Genomic DNA, 17918 nt, shown 5'->3' on the forward strand with positions numbered 1-17918 from the left:
AGATAGGACAGGAGTGTGTGTGTGTGTGTGTGTGTGTGTGTGTGTGTGTGTGTGTGTGTGTGTGTGTGTGTGTGTGTGTGTGTGTGTGTGTGTGTGTGTGTGTGTGTGTGTGTGTGTGTGTGTGTGTGTGTGTGTGTGTGTGTGTGTGTGTGGTGTGTGTGTGTGTGTGTGTGTGTGTGTGTGTGTGTGTGTGTGTGTGTGTGTGTGTGTGTGTGTGTGTGTGTGTGTGTGTGTGTGTGTGTGTGTGTGTGTGTGTGTGTGTGTGTGTGTGTGTGTGTGTGTGTGTTTTTGGGTAGGTGTGTGTGTGTGTGTGTGTGTGTGTGTGTGTGTGTGTGTGTGTGTGTGTGTGTGTGTGTGTGTGTGTGTGTGTGTGTGTGTGTGTGTGTGTGTGTGTGAGGCTGCTTCCAACAGTAAAACAGTCACACCGAGGCTGTTTCCAACAGTAAAACAGTCACACCGAGGCTGTTTCCAACAGTAAAACAGTCACACGGAGGCTGTTTCCAACAGTAAAACAGTCACACCGAGGCTGTTTCCAAGAGTAAAACAGTCACACCGAGGCTGTTTCCAAGAGTAAAACAGTCACACTGAGGCTGTTTCCAACAGTAAAACAGTCACACGGAGGCTGCTTCCAACCCTCCACAACAGTAAAACAGTCACACCGAGGCTGCTTCCAACAGTAAAACAGTCACACCGAGGCTGTTTCCAACAGTAAAACAGTCACACCAAGGCTGCTTCCAACCCTCCACAAGAGTAAAACAGTCACACCGAGGCTGCTTCCAACAGTAAACCAGTCACACCGAGGCTGTTTCCAACAGTAAAACAGTCACACCGAGGCTGTTTCCAACAGTAAAACAGTCACACTGATGCTGCTTCCAACCCTCCACAACAGTAAAACAGTCACACCGAGGCTGCTTCCAACAGTAAACCAGTCACACTGAGGCTGTTTCCAACAGTAAAACAGTCACACCGATGCTGCTTCCAACCCTCCACAACAGTAAAACAGTCACACCGAGGCTGTTTCCAACAGTAAAACAGTCACACCGATGCTGCTTCCAACCCTCCACAACAGTAAAACAGTCACACCGAGGCTGCTTCCAACCCTCCACAACAGTAAAACAGTCACACCGAGGCTGCTTCCTACCCTCCACAACAGTAAAACAGTCACACCACATAAAGCCAAACATTGCTACAGGACAGAATAAATATAGACCAATGACTGAAATACATACCTTGCCGATCAACCCCAAAGACGACTACAGACCAAACAACAGAGACACACAAAGAAAGGCAGAAAAACCGTTCCACATTCCAACCCCGTAAACGCAGGCCCTAAACCTGGCAACGCCCTCGACTCACTACACTCCTCCCAAATGGATACGTTTTGAGATAAGCTTTTATGTTAAATGATTCAATTCTGGCTGAAAATTTTCATTTTTTCTCTCTGTGTAAACAAAAGGACACAGAGAATGTTATATGGTCTCTCCCTGAGTTGTGTACCTCATAACCGATCCAGTTGTATTTTGAAACTCTCCACAGGGCACCACTGTCTTTCTTTAATTAGGCATTTCGTGGTAATTAAAAGGGATATGTTGTTTATTTAGATGATACGTTTTTAAATGGGCATATAGACAAAGGACAGGCTATCTATTTTGGGTTGTTTTTTTTTACATGTGACAGAGCTGGTCGGCAGGTCGTTTCAACATGGGGCATTGAGCTGGTCGGCAGGTCGTTTCAACATGGGGCATTGAGCTGGTCTGCAGGTCGTTTCAACATGGGGCATTGAGCTGGTCGGCAGGTCGTTTCAACATGTGGCATTGAGCTGGTCGGCAGGTCGTTTCAACATGTGGTATTGAGCTGGTCGGCAGGTCATTTCAACATGTGGCATTGAGCTGGTCGGCAGGTCGTTTCAACATGGGACATTGAGCTGGTCGGCAAGTCGTTTCAACATGGGGCATTGAGCTGGTCGGCAGGTCGTTTCAACATGGGGCATTGAGCTGGTCGGCAGGTCGTTTCAACATGGGGCATTGAGCTGGTCGGCAGGTCGTTTCAACATGTGGCATTGAGCTGGTCGGCAGGTCGTTTCAACATGTGGCATTGAGCTGGTCGGCAGGTCGTTTCAACATGGGACATTGAGCTGGTCGGCAGGTCGTTTCAACATGGGACATTGAGCTGGTCGGCAAGTCGTTTCAACATGGGGCATTGAGCTGGTCGGCAGGTAGTTTCAACATGTGGCATTGAGCTGGTCGGCAGGTCGTTTCAACATGGGGCATTGAGCTGGTCGGCAGGTCGTTTCAACATGTGGCATTGAGCTGGTCGGCAGGTCGTTTCAACATGTGGCATTGAGCTGGTCGGCAGGTCTTTTCAACATGTGGCATTGAGCTGGTCGGCAGGTCGTTTCAACATGGGACATTGAGCTGGTCGGCAAGTCGTTTCAACATGGGGCATTGAGCTGGTTGGCAGGTCGTTTCAACATGTGGCATTGAGCTGGTCGGCAGGTCGTTTCAACATGAGGCATTGAGCTGGTCGGCAGGTCGTTTCAACATGGGGCATTGAGCTGGTCGGCAAGTCGTTTCAACATGGGGCATTGAGCTGGTCGGCAGGTCGTTTCAACATGGGGCATTGAACTGGTGGGCAGGTCGTTTCAACATGGGGCATTGAGCTGGTCGGCAGGTCGTTTCAACATGGGGCATTGAGCTGGTCGGCAGGTCGTTTCAACATGTGGCATTGAGCTGGTCGGCAGGTCGTTTCAACATGTGGCATTGAGCTGGTCGGCAGGTCATTTCAACATGTGGCATTGAGCTGGTCGGCAGGTCGTTTCAACATGGGACATTGAGCTGGTCGGCAAGTCGTTTCAACATGGGGCATTGAGCTGGTCGGCAGGTCGTTTCAACATGGGGCATTGAGCTGGTCGGCAGGTCGTTTCAACATGGGGCATTGAGCTGGTCGGCAGGTCGTTTCAACATGGGGCATTGAGCTGGTCGGCAGGTCGTTTCAACATGGGGCATTGAGCTGGTCGGCAGGTCGTTTCAACATGTGGCATTGAGCTGGTCGGCAGGTCGTTTCAACATGTGGCATTGAGCTGGTCGGCAGGTCATTTCAACATGTGGCATTGAGCTGGTCGGCAGGTCGTTTCAACATGGGACATTGAGCTGGTCGGCAAGTCGTTTCAACATGGGGCATTGAGCTGGTTGGCAGGTCGTTTCAACATGTGGCATTGAGCTGGTCGGCAGGTCGTTTCAACATGGGGCATTGAGCTGGTCGGCAGGTCATTTCAACATGGGGCATTAAGCTGGTCGGCAAGTCGTTTCAACATGGGGCATTGAGCTGGTCGGCAGGTCGTTTCAACATGGGGCATTGAACTGGTGGGCAGGTGGTTTCAACATGGGGCATTGAGCTGGTCGGCAGGTCATTTCAACATGGGGCATTGAACGGGTCGGTAGGTCATTTCAACATGGGGCATTGAGCTGGTCGGTAGGTCGTTTCAACATGGGGCATTGAGCTGGTCGGCAGGTCATTTCAACATGGGGCATTGAGCTGGTCGGCAGGTCGTTTCAACATGTGGCATTGAGCTGGTCGGCAGGTCGTTTCAACATGGGACATTGAGCTGGTCGGCAGGTCGTTTCAACATGGGGCATTGAGCTGGTCGGTAGGTCGTTTCAACATGTGGCATTGAGCTGGTCGGCAGGTCGTTTCAACATGTGACATTGAGCTGGTCGGTAGGTCGTTTCAACATGTGGCATTGAGCTGGTCGGCAGGTCGTTTCAACATGTGACATTGAGCTGGTCGGCAGGTCATCACAATGTGTGACATTGAGCTGGTCGGCAGGTCATTTCAACATGTGACATTGAGCTGGTCAGCTGTTCATTACAACATGGGACATTGAGCTGGTCGGCAGGTCATCACAATGTGTGACATTGAGCTGGTCAGCAGGTCATTTCAACATGTGACATTGAGCTGGTCAGCTGTTCATTACAACATGTGACATTGAGCTGGTCGGCAGGTCATTTCAACATGTGACATTGAGCTGGTCAGCTGTTCATTACAACATGTGACATTGAGCTGGTCACACACACACACACACACACACACACACACACACACACACACACACACACACACACACACACACACACACACACACACACACACACACACACACACACACACACTATCGCAGATGGAGGTTGGAAGGCCGGGGCTATCTGTGTTTGATTCCCCTGATCCTAATGTGATTAGCCTTGTTTAGTTTTGCTGTTCCAGCCCTGGTCTTGAGGAAGGACAGGGGAATGTGTCTGTGTACACATCCTAGGATGCATTTCAGATGCAGAGGCAGAGAGAGGGTGGGGGGTGGGGGGTCTCATTGTCAGATGCAGAGGGAGAGAGAGGGTGGGGGGAGTCTCATTGTCAGATGCAGAGGGAGAGAGGGTGGGGGGAGTCTCATTGTCAGATGCAGAGGGAGAGAGAGGGTGGGGGGGTCTCTTTGTCAGATGCAGAGGGAGAGAGATGGTGGGGGTATCTCATTGTCAGATGCAGAGGGAGAGAGATGGTGGGGGGAACTCACCTCTCATATATGATGTATATCTCTATGAACTCACCTGTCTTCAGATCCAGAGATATCTCTCAGAGCTCTCTATATGATGTATATCTATGAACTCACCTGTCTTTACATCCAGAGATATCTCTCAGAGCTCTCTATATGATGTATATCTATGAACTCACCTGTCTTTACATCCAGCGATATCGATTTGGGTTAATGAAACAATCATTAATTTTAATGGGGTGGTATTAATTGGCGTGTGACACAATCTCCAGCCTTGACCTGTCCTGTCCATCAGTGATGTTGTCTGTTGCACGTATATCCCTGCTATAAAAGGTTTTGCTGGGTGTGTGTTTCTTCCCCAGGCTGATAAGGGTTAGGGTTGATAGATGTGGGGAATCAGGTCGGTGCCCCTTCCCCAGGCTGATAAGGGTTAGGGTTGATAGATGTGGGGAATCAGGTCGGTTCCTCTTCCCCAGGCTGATAAGGGTTAGGGTTGATAGATGTGGGGAATCAGGTCTGTGCCCCTTCCCCAGGCTGATAAGGGTTAGGGTTGATAGATGTGGGGAATCAGGTCGGTGCCTCTTCCCCAGGCTGATAAGGGTTAGGGTTGATAGATGTGGGGAATCAGGTCGGTGCCTCTTCCCCAGGCTGATAATGCATTAATAGATAACACTCTTTATCTCTTTATCTCAATCTTTATCTCTCATTGTTAAACCATGAGTTTTACAGCCGCTGATGAAAATATAGAAATATTATGTCTAGGTTTTCACATGTACAGGCACACACACATACAGACTTTGTCGTCTTCGGCAACCTTAAGAAATGAACCCCCAGGTGAATGTGTATAAACTGAAAACGGCAGCATGTTGATGACATCATTGTTCTGTCTCCCCTCCAGGCATCATCAAAGTGGGCCGCTGGAACCCCATGCCCATCCACTACCTGACTGACGCCCCCGAGGCCACCGTCGCCGACATGCTGCTGGACGTCTATCACATGGTTACCCTCCGCATCCTACTGCAGAGGTCAGTGGGGACGGACGAACGGACGGGAGTGTGTGTGTGTGTGTGTGTGTGTGTGTGTGTGTGTGTGTGTGTGTGTGTGTGTGTGTGTGTGTGTGTGTGTGTGTGTGTGTGTGTGTGTGTGTGTGTGTGTGTGTGTGTGTGTGTGTGTGTGTGTGTGTGTGTGTGTGTGTGTGTGAGAGTGAGAGTGAGAGAGTGGGAGCGAGGAGCAGGGAGAGAGCAGGTTTATTGATTTGTAAAGCAGGTTTATTGGGATGAGTCTTGTCCTGGAGGCAGAACTGAGCTGTTTCTGCAAAATTGGAAATATTGTAAAACTGTATGAAATGAAAAATGCAGCTTTTTGATCTTAATTTAAGGTTCAGGCATTAGGGTTAGCAGTGTGGTTAAGGTTAGGGATAAGGTTAGGTTCAGGCATTAGGGTTAGCAGTGTGGTTAAGGTTAGGGATAAGGTTAGGTTCAGGCATTAGGGTTAGCAGTGTGGTTAAGGTTAGGGATAAGGTTAGGTTCAGGCATTAGGGTTAGCAGTGTGGTGGATTAAGGTTAGGTTCAGGCATTAGGGTTAGCAGTGTTAGGTTAAGATTCAGGCATTAGGGTTAGCAGTGTGGTTAAGGTTAGGGATAAGGTTAGGTTCAGGCATTAGGGTTAGCAGTGTGGTTAAGGTTAGGGTTAATGTTAAGTTTAAGGTTAGATTCAGGCATTAGGGTTAGCAGTGTGGTTAAGGATAGGGATAAGGTTAGGTTCAGGCATTAGGGTTAGCAGTGTGGTTAAGGTTAGGGATAAGGTTAGGTTCAGGCATTAGGGTTAGCAGTGTGGTTAAGGTTAGGTTTAATGTTAAGGTTAAGGTTAGGTTCAGGCATTAGGGTTAGCAGTGTGGTTAAGGTTAGGTTCAGGCGTTAGGGTTAGCAGTGTGGTTAAGGTTAGGGTTAATGTTAAGGTTAAGGTTAAGGTTAGATTCAGGCGTTAGGGTTAGCAGTGTGGTTAAGGTTAGGGTTAATGTTACGGTTAAGGTTAGATTCAGGCGTTAGGGTTAGCAGTGTGGTTAAGGTTAGGTTCAGGCGTTAGGGTTAGCAGTGTGGTTAAGGTTAGGGTTAATGTTAAGGTTAAGGTTAGATTCAGGCGTTAGGGTTAGCAGTGTGGTTAAGGTTAGGGTTAATGTTAAGGTTAAGGTTAGATTTAGGCATTAGGGTTAGCATTGTGGTGAAGGTTAGGGTTAAGATTAGATTCAGGCATTAGGGTTAGCAGTGTGGTTAAGGTTAGAGATAAGGTTCGGTTTAAAATCAGATGTTATGACTTTATGACAGCCAGCTAGTGAGCACTCTGCAGAGCTGCCTCCAGAACAACATTCATGACGAAAAACGCTAACCTGCACTTACAGTGAGTCACTTATCAACAGTGGGTAATGGTAACCGTCAATCATCTTTGTTTAATAGTGTTACCATGGTAGTACCACAGCACACTATAACAATCCACCCTGGTTATGACTTTGTTGATAGGAGTAGATAGTCTCGCTATCATTATGGCCACTGTTTGATATCAGGTTAGCTGGCACCAGGATAACAACACATGCACTAAATAGGTGCAGTGAAATGTGTTGTTTTACAGGGTCATTCATAGTAGTACGTTGCCCGGTTCAGTTCCTTCCTCAAGGGCATATCGACAGATTTACACCTTGTCGGCTCGGGTATTCAAACCCACTTGGCCTTCTCATTATCCCACTTGGCCTTCTCATTACCCCCTTCTCATTACCCACTTGGCCTTCTCATTACCCCACTTGGCCTTCTCATTACCCCACTTGGCCTTCTCATTACCCCCTTTCGGTTACTGGCCCAACGCTCTGACCACGAGGCTACCTGCCACCCCATTGGGTGATCCTCATGAAACCAGTTTAAACATGTGTCAAGCAAAATTCATAAATCATTCTGAGGACTAAGATGTCTACTTTTTGGCCAGTGACTTTTTCGCTGGGATTTTGTGTATTTTCAGCCCAAATTCTCATTACCGAAATGTGTACGAATTAGATTCTCTGGTAATTTTATACCATTTTAATTCAGAAAAGCCAAACTTTATTGAATAAAAAACAAAATGATGTTGCTGTAGTTTGTCCATAAGTCATAAAAATGGTATACTAGTTGAAGTACATTAAACTATAATATGTCATTACCGTAACACTTTTCAAGTTCCTGTAAAAACTCCAATCAGTTTTGTAATAACGTTTTAAACACCCATGATGCATCATCTAGAGGAGGAGTAGCAGTTCAATTCATGTATTTGTTTGCATGCCTTCAGAACGAGGTTCTTATTCTCAAAAACCTTTTTACCTCACTTGGCCTTCTGATTCCCCCCACTTGGCCTTCTCATTACCCCACTTGGCCTTCTCATTACCTCACATGGCTCTCTCATTATCCCACTTGGCCTTCTCATTACCTCACATGGCTTTCTCATTACCCCACTTGGCCTTCTCATTACCTCACATGGCTCTCTCATTACCCCACTTGGCCTTCTCATTACCTCACATGGCTTTCTCATTACCCCACTTGGCCTTCTCATTACCTCACATGGCTCTCTCATTACCCCACTTGGCCTTCTCATTACCTCACATGGCTCTCTCATTACCCCACTTGGCCTTCTCATTACCTCACATGGCTCTCTCATTATCCCACTTGGCCTTCTCATTACCTCACATGGCTCTCTCATTATCCCACTTGGCCTTCTCATTACCTCACATGGCTCTCTCATTACCCCACTTGGCCTTCTCATTACCTCACATGGCTCTCTCATTACCCCACTTGGCCTTCTCATTACCTCACATGGCTCTCTCATTACCCCACTTGGCCTTCTCATTACCAAAATGGCTAAAAAGCTCAAATTGGGAAAAAGTCTCATTGACATATTTTCAGTGTTATGTTTAACTTAGGCCTTTTCATTAGGATAGCAATGTAAATCAATAATGATAATAATTACAAAATATATAGTACAGATTCTAATCTCAGTGATCCAAGAGGTGAAAAATGACACTTGAGAATTTTTGGGTCAAATGTAATTTTTGTGTTGTTATGTTGTTATATGTCAAACAGTAAGTGATGTATTAGTGTCTCAGGGTTGTGTTCATTAGGCATCAAACTGACTGAAAGAGGGAGGGACTATGTGAAGTTGTCCAATAATAGATGATATTTTTTTCATTGCATAATGTTTTCAAATGTTTTCCCTTGCGTGTGGTAATGAATCCAACCCTGGTTCCAGCTTTTCCAGGCTGGAGGATCTGCCGTCAGAGCAGTGGAACCACGCAACGGTGAGGAACGCCCTCAAAGAGCTACTGAAGGAGATGAACCAGAGTTCCCTGGCCAAGGAGTGCCCTCTCTCTCAGGTAGCATCTTATGTCATCTTATGTCATGCAACTTAGTCTCTGGCTTAGGTTGTACTGCATTGTATTAGCCTTATAGTGGTGGGGAATCATGTGCCAAGGAGTGCCCTCTCTCTCAGGTAGCATCTTATGTCATCTTATGTCATGTCATGTTATGTATCTTAGTCTCTGGCTTAGATTGTTTTTCATTAGCTGCAGGAGGTGGTGTGTTTTTCCTGCATGGCATTCAAATGACACATGACTTCCTGTATACAGATTCCAAAACAATAACGCAGATCTGTTTTCTACCGTATGCGACTGTGTTGTGGTGTTCCAGTCTATACAGTATGTGACTGTGTTGTGGTGTTCCAGTCTATACAGTATGCGACTGTGTTGTGGTGTTCCAGTCTATACAGTATGTGACTGTGTTGTGGTGTTCCAGTCTATACAGTATGTGACTGTGTTGTGGTGTTCCAGTCTATACAGTATGTGACTGTGTTGTGGTGTTCCAGTCTATACAGTATGTGACTGTGTTGTGGTGCTCCAGTCTATACAGTATGTGACTGTGTTGTGGTGTTCCAGTCCATACAGTATGTGACTGTGTTGTGGTGTACCAGTCCATACAGTATGTGACTGTGTTGTGGTGTACCAGTCCATACAGTATGTGACTGTGTTGTGGTGTTCCAGTCTATACAGTATGTGACTGTGTTGTGGTGTACCAGTCCATACAGTATGTGACTGTGTTGTGGTGTACCAGTCTATACAGTATGCGACTGTGTTGTGGTGTACCAGTCCATACAGTATGTGACTGTGTTGTGGTGTTCCAGTCCATACAGTATGTGACTGTGTTGTGGTGTTCCAGTCTATACAGTATGTGACTGTGTTGTGGTGTACCAGTCCATACAGTATGTGACTGTGTTGTGGTGTTCCAGTCCATACAGTATGTGACTGTGTTGTGGTGTTCCAGTCTATACAGTATGTGACTGTGTTGTGGTGTTCCAGTCCATACAGTATGTGACTGTGTTGTGGTGTTCCAGTCTATACAGTATGTGACTGTGTTGTGGTGTTCCAGTCCATACAGTATGTGACTGTGTTGTGGTGTTCCAGTCTATACAGTATGTGACTGTGTTGTGGTGTTCCAGTCCATACAGTATGTGACTGTGTTGTGGTGTTCCAGTCCACAGTATGTGACTGTGTTGTGGTGTTCCAGTCCATACAGTATGTGACTGTGTTGTGGTGTTCCAGTCTATACAGTATGTGACTGTGTTGTGGTGTTCCAGTCTATACAGTATGTGACTGTGTTGTGGTGCTCCAGTCTATACAGTATGTGACGGTGTTGTGGTGCTCCAGTCCATACAGTATGTGACTGTGTTGTGGTGTTCCAGTCTATACAGTATGTGACGGTGTTGTGGTGCTCCAGTCCATACAGTATGTGACTGTGTTGTGGTGTTCCAGTCTATACAGTATGTGACTGTGTTGTGGTGTTCCAGTCCATACAGTATGTGACTGTGTTGTGGTGTTCCAGTCCATACAGTATGTGACTGTGTTGTGGTGTTCCAGTCCATACAGTATGTGACTGTGTTGTGGTGTTCCAGTCCATACAGTATGTGACTGTGTTGTGGTGTTCAGTCCATACAGTATGTGACTGTGTTGTGGTGTTCCAGTCCATACAGTATGTGACTGTGTTGTGGTGTTCCAGTCCATACAGTATGTGACTGTGTTGTGGTGCTCCAGGTCCTTATAGGTCTAGTATTACACAGTACACACTCACTAAAACATCCAAAATATTCTCTCTCTCTCTCTCTCTCTCTCTCTCTCTCTCTCTCTCTCTCTCTCTCTCTCTCTCTCTCTCTCTCTCTCTCTCTCTCTCTCTCTCTCTCTCTCTCTCTCTCTCTCTCTCTCTCTCTCTCTCTCTCTCTCTCTCTCAGAGTATGATCTCTGCCATAGTCAACAGCTCATACTATGCCAATGTGTCCACCTCCAAGTGCCAGGAGTTTGGCCGCTGGTACAAGAAGTACAAAAGGATTCAAGGTGAGGTGTGTCCCCTCTTGGCTCCTGTAGCCTCACACACCCCACATGGACAATAAGATGTCATTAGCACCTTCCACTATAACATTGCCTGTCATTGGCTGGGATCCTAACTGTAAGTCCTTGAGCTGACCCAAGTGTCGGGCCCTTCTTTCAGCAGACAGTTATCATTGGCTCTGGAGTAGTATCGGCTCAAGCTTTTGGAGGCCTAAGACAAGACTTGATTGTGGGGGGCCACCTCCCGCCTTAAAGCTCAAAAACTATATTTAGATTTTGTTTTTGATTAGTCCACTCTTGATACAGTCCCAAAACGTTTTGCAGGTCAGCAGTCAAGGTTTCAAGACATTGGACATTCAAGAAGCAAACTGTCATCTGCCACATCATGATGATGATGCGTTTTGCAAGTGACAGTTTGGTTCTTAAAAGTCCAATATCTTGAAAACTTGACTTCTGACATGCAAACCATTTTGGGACTGTATTAACAGTGGACTAAGGATTAAGTCCATACACCCAGTCTGCTTATAGGAGATACAGCACTACTATAGAGCAGGCCTCTGAGATGTGGGTTAACTAAACTGCAAAATCCCCCCCGAGAAAACCCCCCAAATGATTGTCATTTTTGACATAATGTTCTGCTGACCAGCAGGGATCACTGTGTTTGTTAGAGTCAGACAGTAGCTTCAATCCTGAGATTAACCTGTACAGCAGCAATAGTACTGATCCCTAAGGGGGCATTAGAGAGACAGATCTATAGAGACCCCACCATGATCCATGGTATTAGAGACAGCTCTATAGAGACTAGAGACCCCACCATGATCCATGGTATTAGAGACAGCTCTATAGAAACTAGAGACCCCACCATGATCCATGGTATTAAAGACAGCTCTATAGAGACTAGAGACCCCACCATGATCCATGGTATTAGAGACAGCTCTATAGAGACTAGAGACCCCACCATGATCCATGGTATTAGAGACAGCTCTATAGAAACTAGAGACCCCACCATGATCCATGGTATTAAAGACAGCTCTATAGAGACTAGAGACCCCACCATGATCCATGGTATTAGACACAGCTCTATAGAGACTAGAGACCCCACCATGATCCATGGTATTAGAGACAGCTCTATAGAAACTAGAGACTCCACCATGATCCATGGTATTAGAGACAGCTCTACAGAGACTAGAGACCCCACCATGTTGCATGGTATTAGAGACAGATCTATAGAGACCCCACCATGATCCATGGTATTAGAGACAGCTCTATAGAGACTAGAGACTCCACCATGATGCATGGTATTAGAGACAGCTCTATAGAGACTAGAGACCTCACCATGATCCATGGTATTAAAGACAGGTCTATAGAGACTAGAGACCCCACCATGATGCATGGTATTAGAGACAGCTCTGTAGAGAACCCACCATGATGCATGGTATTAGAGACAGCTCTATAGAGACTAGAGACCCCACCATGATGCATGGTATTAGAGACAGCTCTATAGAGACTAGAGACCCCACCATGATGCATGGTATTAGAGACAGCTCTGTAGAGAACCCACCATGATGCATGGTATTAGAGACAGCTCTATAGAGACTAGAGACCCCACCATGATGCATGGTATTAGAGACAGCTCTATAGAGACTAGAGACCCCACCATGATGCATGGTATTAGAGACAGCTCTGTAGAGAACCCACCATGATGCATGGTATTAGAGACAGCTCTATAGAGACTAGAGACCCCACCATGATGCATGGTATTAGAGACAGCTCTATAGAGACCCCCCATGATGCATGGTATTAGAGACAGCTCTATAGAGACCCCACCATGATGCATGGTATTAGAGACAGCTCTATAGAGACTAGAGACCCCACCATGATGCATGGTATTAGAGACAGCTCTGTAGAGACCCCACCATGATGCATGGTATTAGAGACAGCTCTATAGAGATTAGAGACCCCACCATGTTGCATGGTATAAGAGACAGATCTATAGAGACCCCACCATGATCCATGGTATTAGAGACAGCTCTATAGAGACTAGAGACTCCACCATGATGCATGGTATTAGAGACAGCTCTATAGAGACTAGAGACCCCACCATGATCCATGGTATTAAAGACAGCTCTATAGAGACTAGAGACCCCACCATGATGCATGGTATTAGAGACAGCTCTATAGAGACCCCACCATGATCCATGGTATTAAAGACAGCTCTATAGAGACTAGAGACCCCACCATGATCTATGGTATTAGAGACATCTCTATAGAGACTAGAGAATCCACCATGATACATGGTATTAGAGACAGCTCTATAGAGAACCCACCATGATGCATGGTATTAGAGACAGCTCTGTCCCACCATGATGCATGGTAGAGACAGCTCTATAGAGACTAGAGACCCCACCATGATGCATGGTATTAGAGACCCCCCATGATGCTCTATAGAGAGCTCTATAGAGACCCCACCATGATGCATGGTATTAGAGACAGCTCTGTAGAGACTAGCATTACCCCACCATGATGCATGGTATTAGAGACAGCTCTTAGAGAACCCACCATGATGCATGGTATTAGAGACAGCTCTTATGACATCCAGATGGAACAGAGACACTTTACAATAGATGCATCTAAATCTAGAGACAGCTCTAGAAGGATTACCATGATGCATCCTATTAGGTATTCCTCTAAAGAGACTTTCAGGTGTCTCCACCATGATGTGGTGATTGACTCCGATGCTGTATTGGCAGCTCTGAGATTAGAGAGTTTGTTCCACCATTGATCCAGAGTATTAGAACAGTTTTGACTGAGACTGAGCATGGGAACAGCTGACTTCCTCCAGTGGTAGAGGACAGCTCTAGAGAGACTGGATGACCCCAGTGCATGATGTTTGGTATTAGGGCTCTATAGAGCCCCAGGTATGATCCATGGTTCCCCTAAAGACAGCTCCGTAGGCAAGCACCATGGTCTTGGTAGCGGATGACATCTCTATGGAAGCCATGATAGATGGAGGAGACAGGGTATAGAGAACCCACCATGATGCATGGTTGAACACCAGGTACGAGACTGCGAGACGTTCTGGATGATTGTATGGTTTAATGGCTCTAGGACAGGGAGCCCAGCCATGATGCATGGTATTAGAATCAGACTATAGATGACAAGTGCCTGGATTAGGACCTGCGCCGCTTCCTGTGTGAGGCTCTAGGGACCCCTCCATGATGCATGTATGTAGAGCATGAACTCTATAGAGACGGGCCACCGCCATGATGCATGTATTAGAGACAGCTCTTGTCCTAGAGATCACCATGATGCATGGTTCTTAGAGCAGCTCTGGGAGGATGCATGGACACAGCTCTATGGAGTTGTCATGGTGATTAGAGACAGCTCTATGGAGACTAGCAGACCCCACCATGATGATGGAAGAGCAGCTCCTCTTGCCGAGACAGCATGATGTGGTGATTAGAGACAGCTCTGATAGAGTCTGCCACCATGATGATGCGTATTAGATTATAGAGACCACCTGGTCATCAGAGACAGCTCTAGGAGACCATGATTAATGGTATTAGAGACAGCTCTATAGGAGACTACACCATGATGAGGTTATGACAGAGCCAAGTGACTTGGTGTATACCATGATGAATGGTATTAGAGAACAGAGCTCTATAGAGACACCAGTGGTGATACATGGTGGTAGAGACAGATCTCTCGCCACGCCACCTGGTATTAGAGACAGCGACCTGATGCATGGTAGGACAGCTCTATAATCCATGATGTGGGAGACAGCTCTATAGAGACCCAGACTCCACCATGATCTGATGGTATTAGAAACAGCTCTATAGGTCTACCATGATGATGGTATTAGAGACAGCTCTATAGAGACTAGAGACCCCACCATGATACAGAGAAGAGCAGTCTCAGTTGAATGACAGCTCTTAGAGACCCCACCTGATGCTGATTTGAGATCAAGAGACTTCTAATACCATGATACATGGTATTAGAGACAGCTCTATAGAGACTAGAGACCCCACCATGATCTATGGTATTAGAGACAGCTCTATAAAGACTAGAGACTCCACCATGATGCATGGTATTAGAGACAGCTCTATAGAGACCCCACCATGATCCATGGTATTAGAGACAGCTCTATAGAGACTAGGTAGACTCCACCATGATGCATGGTATTAGAGACAGATCTATAGAGACCCCACCATGATCCATGGTATTAGAGACAGCTCTGTAGAGACTAGAGACCCCACCATGATGCATGGTATTAGAGACAGATCTATAGAGACCCCACCATGATCCATGGTATTAGAGACAGCTCTATAGAGACCGCCCCACCATGATGCATGGTATTAGAGACAGCTCTATAGAGACCCCACCATGATGCATGGTATTAGAGACAGCTCTATAGAGACTAGAGACCCCACCATGATGCATGGTATTAGAGACAGCTCTATAGAGACCCACCATGATGCATGGTATTAGAGACAGCTCTGTAGAGACCCCACCATGATGCATGGTATTAGAGACAGCTCTATAGAGACTAGAGACCCCACCATGATACATGGTATTAGAGACAGCTCTATAGAGACTAGAACCCCACCATGATACATGGTATTAGAGACAGCTCGATAGAGACTAGAGACTCCACCATGATGCATGGTATTAGAGACAGCTCTATAGAGATTAGAGACCCCGCCATGATGCATGGTATTAGAGACAGCTCTGTAGAGACTGCCCCACCATGATACATGGTATTAGAGACAGCTCTATAGAGACTAGAGACCCCACCATGATGCATGGTATTAGAGACAGCTCTATAGAGACTAGAGACCCCACCATGATGCATGGTATTAGAGACAGCTCTATAGAGACCCCGCCATGATGCATGGTATTAGAGATAGCTCTGTAGAGACTGCACCATGATACATGGTATTAGAGACAGCTCTATAGAGACTAGAGACCCACCATGATGCATGGTATTAGAGACAGCTCTATAGAGACTAGAGACCCACCATGATGCATGGTATTAGAGACAGCTCTATAGAGACCCCACCATGATGCATGGTATTAGAGACAGCTCTGTAGAGACCCCACCATGATGCATGGTATTAGAGACAGCTCTATAGAGCCCCACCATGATGCATGGTATTAGAGACAGCTCTATAGAGACTAGAGTCCACCATGATGCATGGTAATAGAGACAGCTCTATAGAGACCCCACCATGATGCATGGTATTAGAGACAGATCTATAGAGACCCCACCATGATGCATGGTATTTGAGACAGCTCTATAGAGACTAGAGACCTCACCATGATGCATGGTATTAGTGACAGCTCTATAGAGACCCCACCATGATGCATGGTATTAGAGACAGCTCTATAGAGACTAGAGACCCCACCATGATGCATGGTATTAGAGACAGATCTATAGAGACTAGAGACTCCACCATGATGCATGGTATTAGAGACAGATCTATAGAGACTAGAGACTCCACCATGATGCATGGTATTAGAGACAGATCTATAGAGACTAGAGACCCACCATGATGCATGGTATTAGAGACAGCTCTATAGAGACTAGAGACCCCACCATGATGCATGGTATTAGAGATAGCTCTGTAGAGACTGCATTACATTACATTACATTTAAGACATTTAGAGACGCTCTTACCATGATGCGACTTACAAATTGGTGCATTCACCTTATGACATCCAGTGGAACAGCCACTTTACAATAGTGCATCTAAATCTATGCATGGTATTGAGAAGGATTACTTTATCCCCACCATGATGTATTCCTTAAAGAGGTGGGGTTTCAGGTGTCTCCGGAAGGTGGTGATTGACTCCACTGTCCTGGCGTCGAGGGAGTTTGTTCCACCATGATGAGCAGTGAACAGTTTTGACTGGGCTGACCCCAACTGATGCAGTGGTAGAGAGGCTCTATAGAGCAGGCCAGAGATGTGGATGAACAGCTCTATAGTGCCCTTGTTTGGGTGTAGGGCCTGATCAGAGCCTGGAGACCCCACCATGATGCATGCCGTATTAGAGACAGCTCTAAGGCAAGCACCATGGTCTTGGTATTAGAGACAGATCTGTAGAGACTAGAGACCACCTGATGCCAGTGGAGAGAGCGGAGGAACGATGGGTGAGACGTGAGAGAGACTTGGGAAGGTTGAACACCAGAGAGACCCCACCATGATCTGGATGAGTTGTAGGGTTTAATGGCACAGGCAGGGAGCCCAGCCATGATACATGCGTAGTTGCAGTAATCCAGATACGGAGATGACAAGTGCCTGGATTAGGACCTGCACCATGATTCATGTGTGAGGCAGGGTCTATAGAGACTAGAGACCCCACGGATGTTGGTATTAGAGAACTCTATAGAACGACCCCGCCATGATGTTATGGTATGAGAACGACAGGGTGTTGTCCAGGATCACGCCATGATGTTCTTAGCGCTCTGGGAGGAGGACCCACCATGATGCAGTTGTCAAACGTCTATGAGACTAGAGACCCCAGATCATGGAACGAGACAGTCCTTCCCCACCATGGAGGAAGAGCAGCTCTATCTTGATGCATGGTTCAGCTTGAGGAGGTGATCCGTCATCCATGACTGATATGTCTGCCAGACATGCAGAGATGCGAGACTACACCTGGTCATCAGAATTAGAAAGGAGAAGATTAGAGACTCCACCATGATAGCAATGATAGGAGAGACCATGTGAGGTTATGACAGAGCCATGATGACTTGGTGTATAGAGACAGGATAGAGGCCTAGAACAGATACCCTGGGGGACACCAGTGGTGAGACAGCGTGGTGAGGAGACAGATTCTAGCCACGCCACCTGGTAGGACTCCACCATGATCAGGTAGGAGAAATCTCTATAGAGTGGACTCCGCCATGATGCATGGTATTAGGGTGGAGATCTGATGGTTCACAGTATCGACCCCAGCCGATGCAGGTCTAGAAGGATGAGAGCAGAGG

At 46.6% G+C, this 17918-nt stretch overlaps 1 protein-coding gene across 1 annotated transcript in view; it reads left to right on the forward strand.

Moving 5' to 3' along the window:
• The window catches only part of LOC124025558 (DNA-binding protein SATB2-like), a gene marked incomplete at its 3' end in the record, with an annotated part of 66090 nt that overhangs the window by 31035 nt on the left and 17137 nt on the right, over positions 1 to 17918 (forward strand). The window contains exons 4-6 of the mRNA XM_046338946.1: positions 5439 to 5565; positions 8803 to 8926; positions 10831 to 10933. Coding sequence (XP_046194902.1) covers positions 5439 to 5565; positions 8803 to 8926; positions 10831 to 10933 — 354 coding nt within the window. The remainder of the gene's footprint in view (positions 1 to 5438; positions 5566 to 8802; positions 8927 to 10830; positions 10934 to 17918) is intronic.

The sequence above is a fragment of the Oncorhynchus gorbuscha genome, unplaced genomic scaffold (genome assembly GCF_021184085.1).
Source record: "Oncorhynchus gorbuscha isolate QuinsamMale2020 ecotype Even-year unplaced genomic scaffold, OgorEven_v1.0 Un_scaffold_2288, whole genome shotgun sequence".
In the NCBI taxonomy this organism is placed as follows: Eukaryota; Metazoa; Chordata; class Actinopteri; order Salmoniformes; family Salmonidae; genus Oncorhynchus; species Oncorhynchus gorbuscha.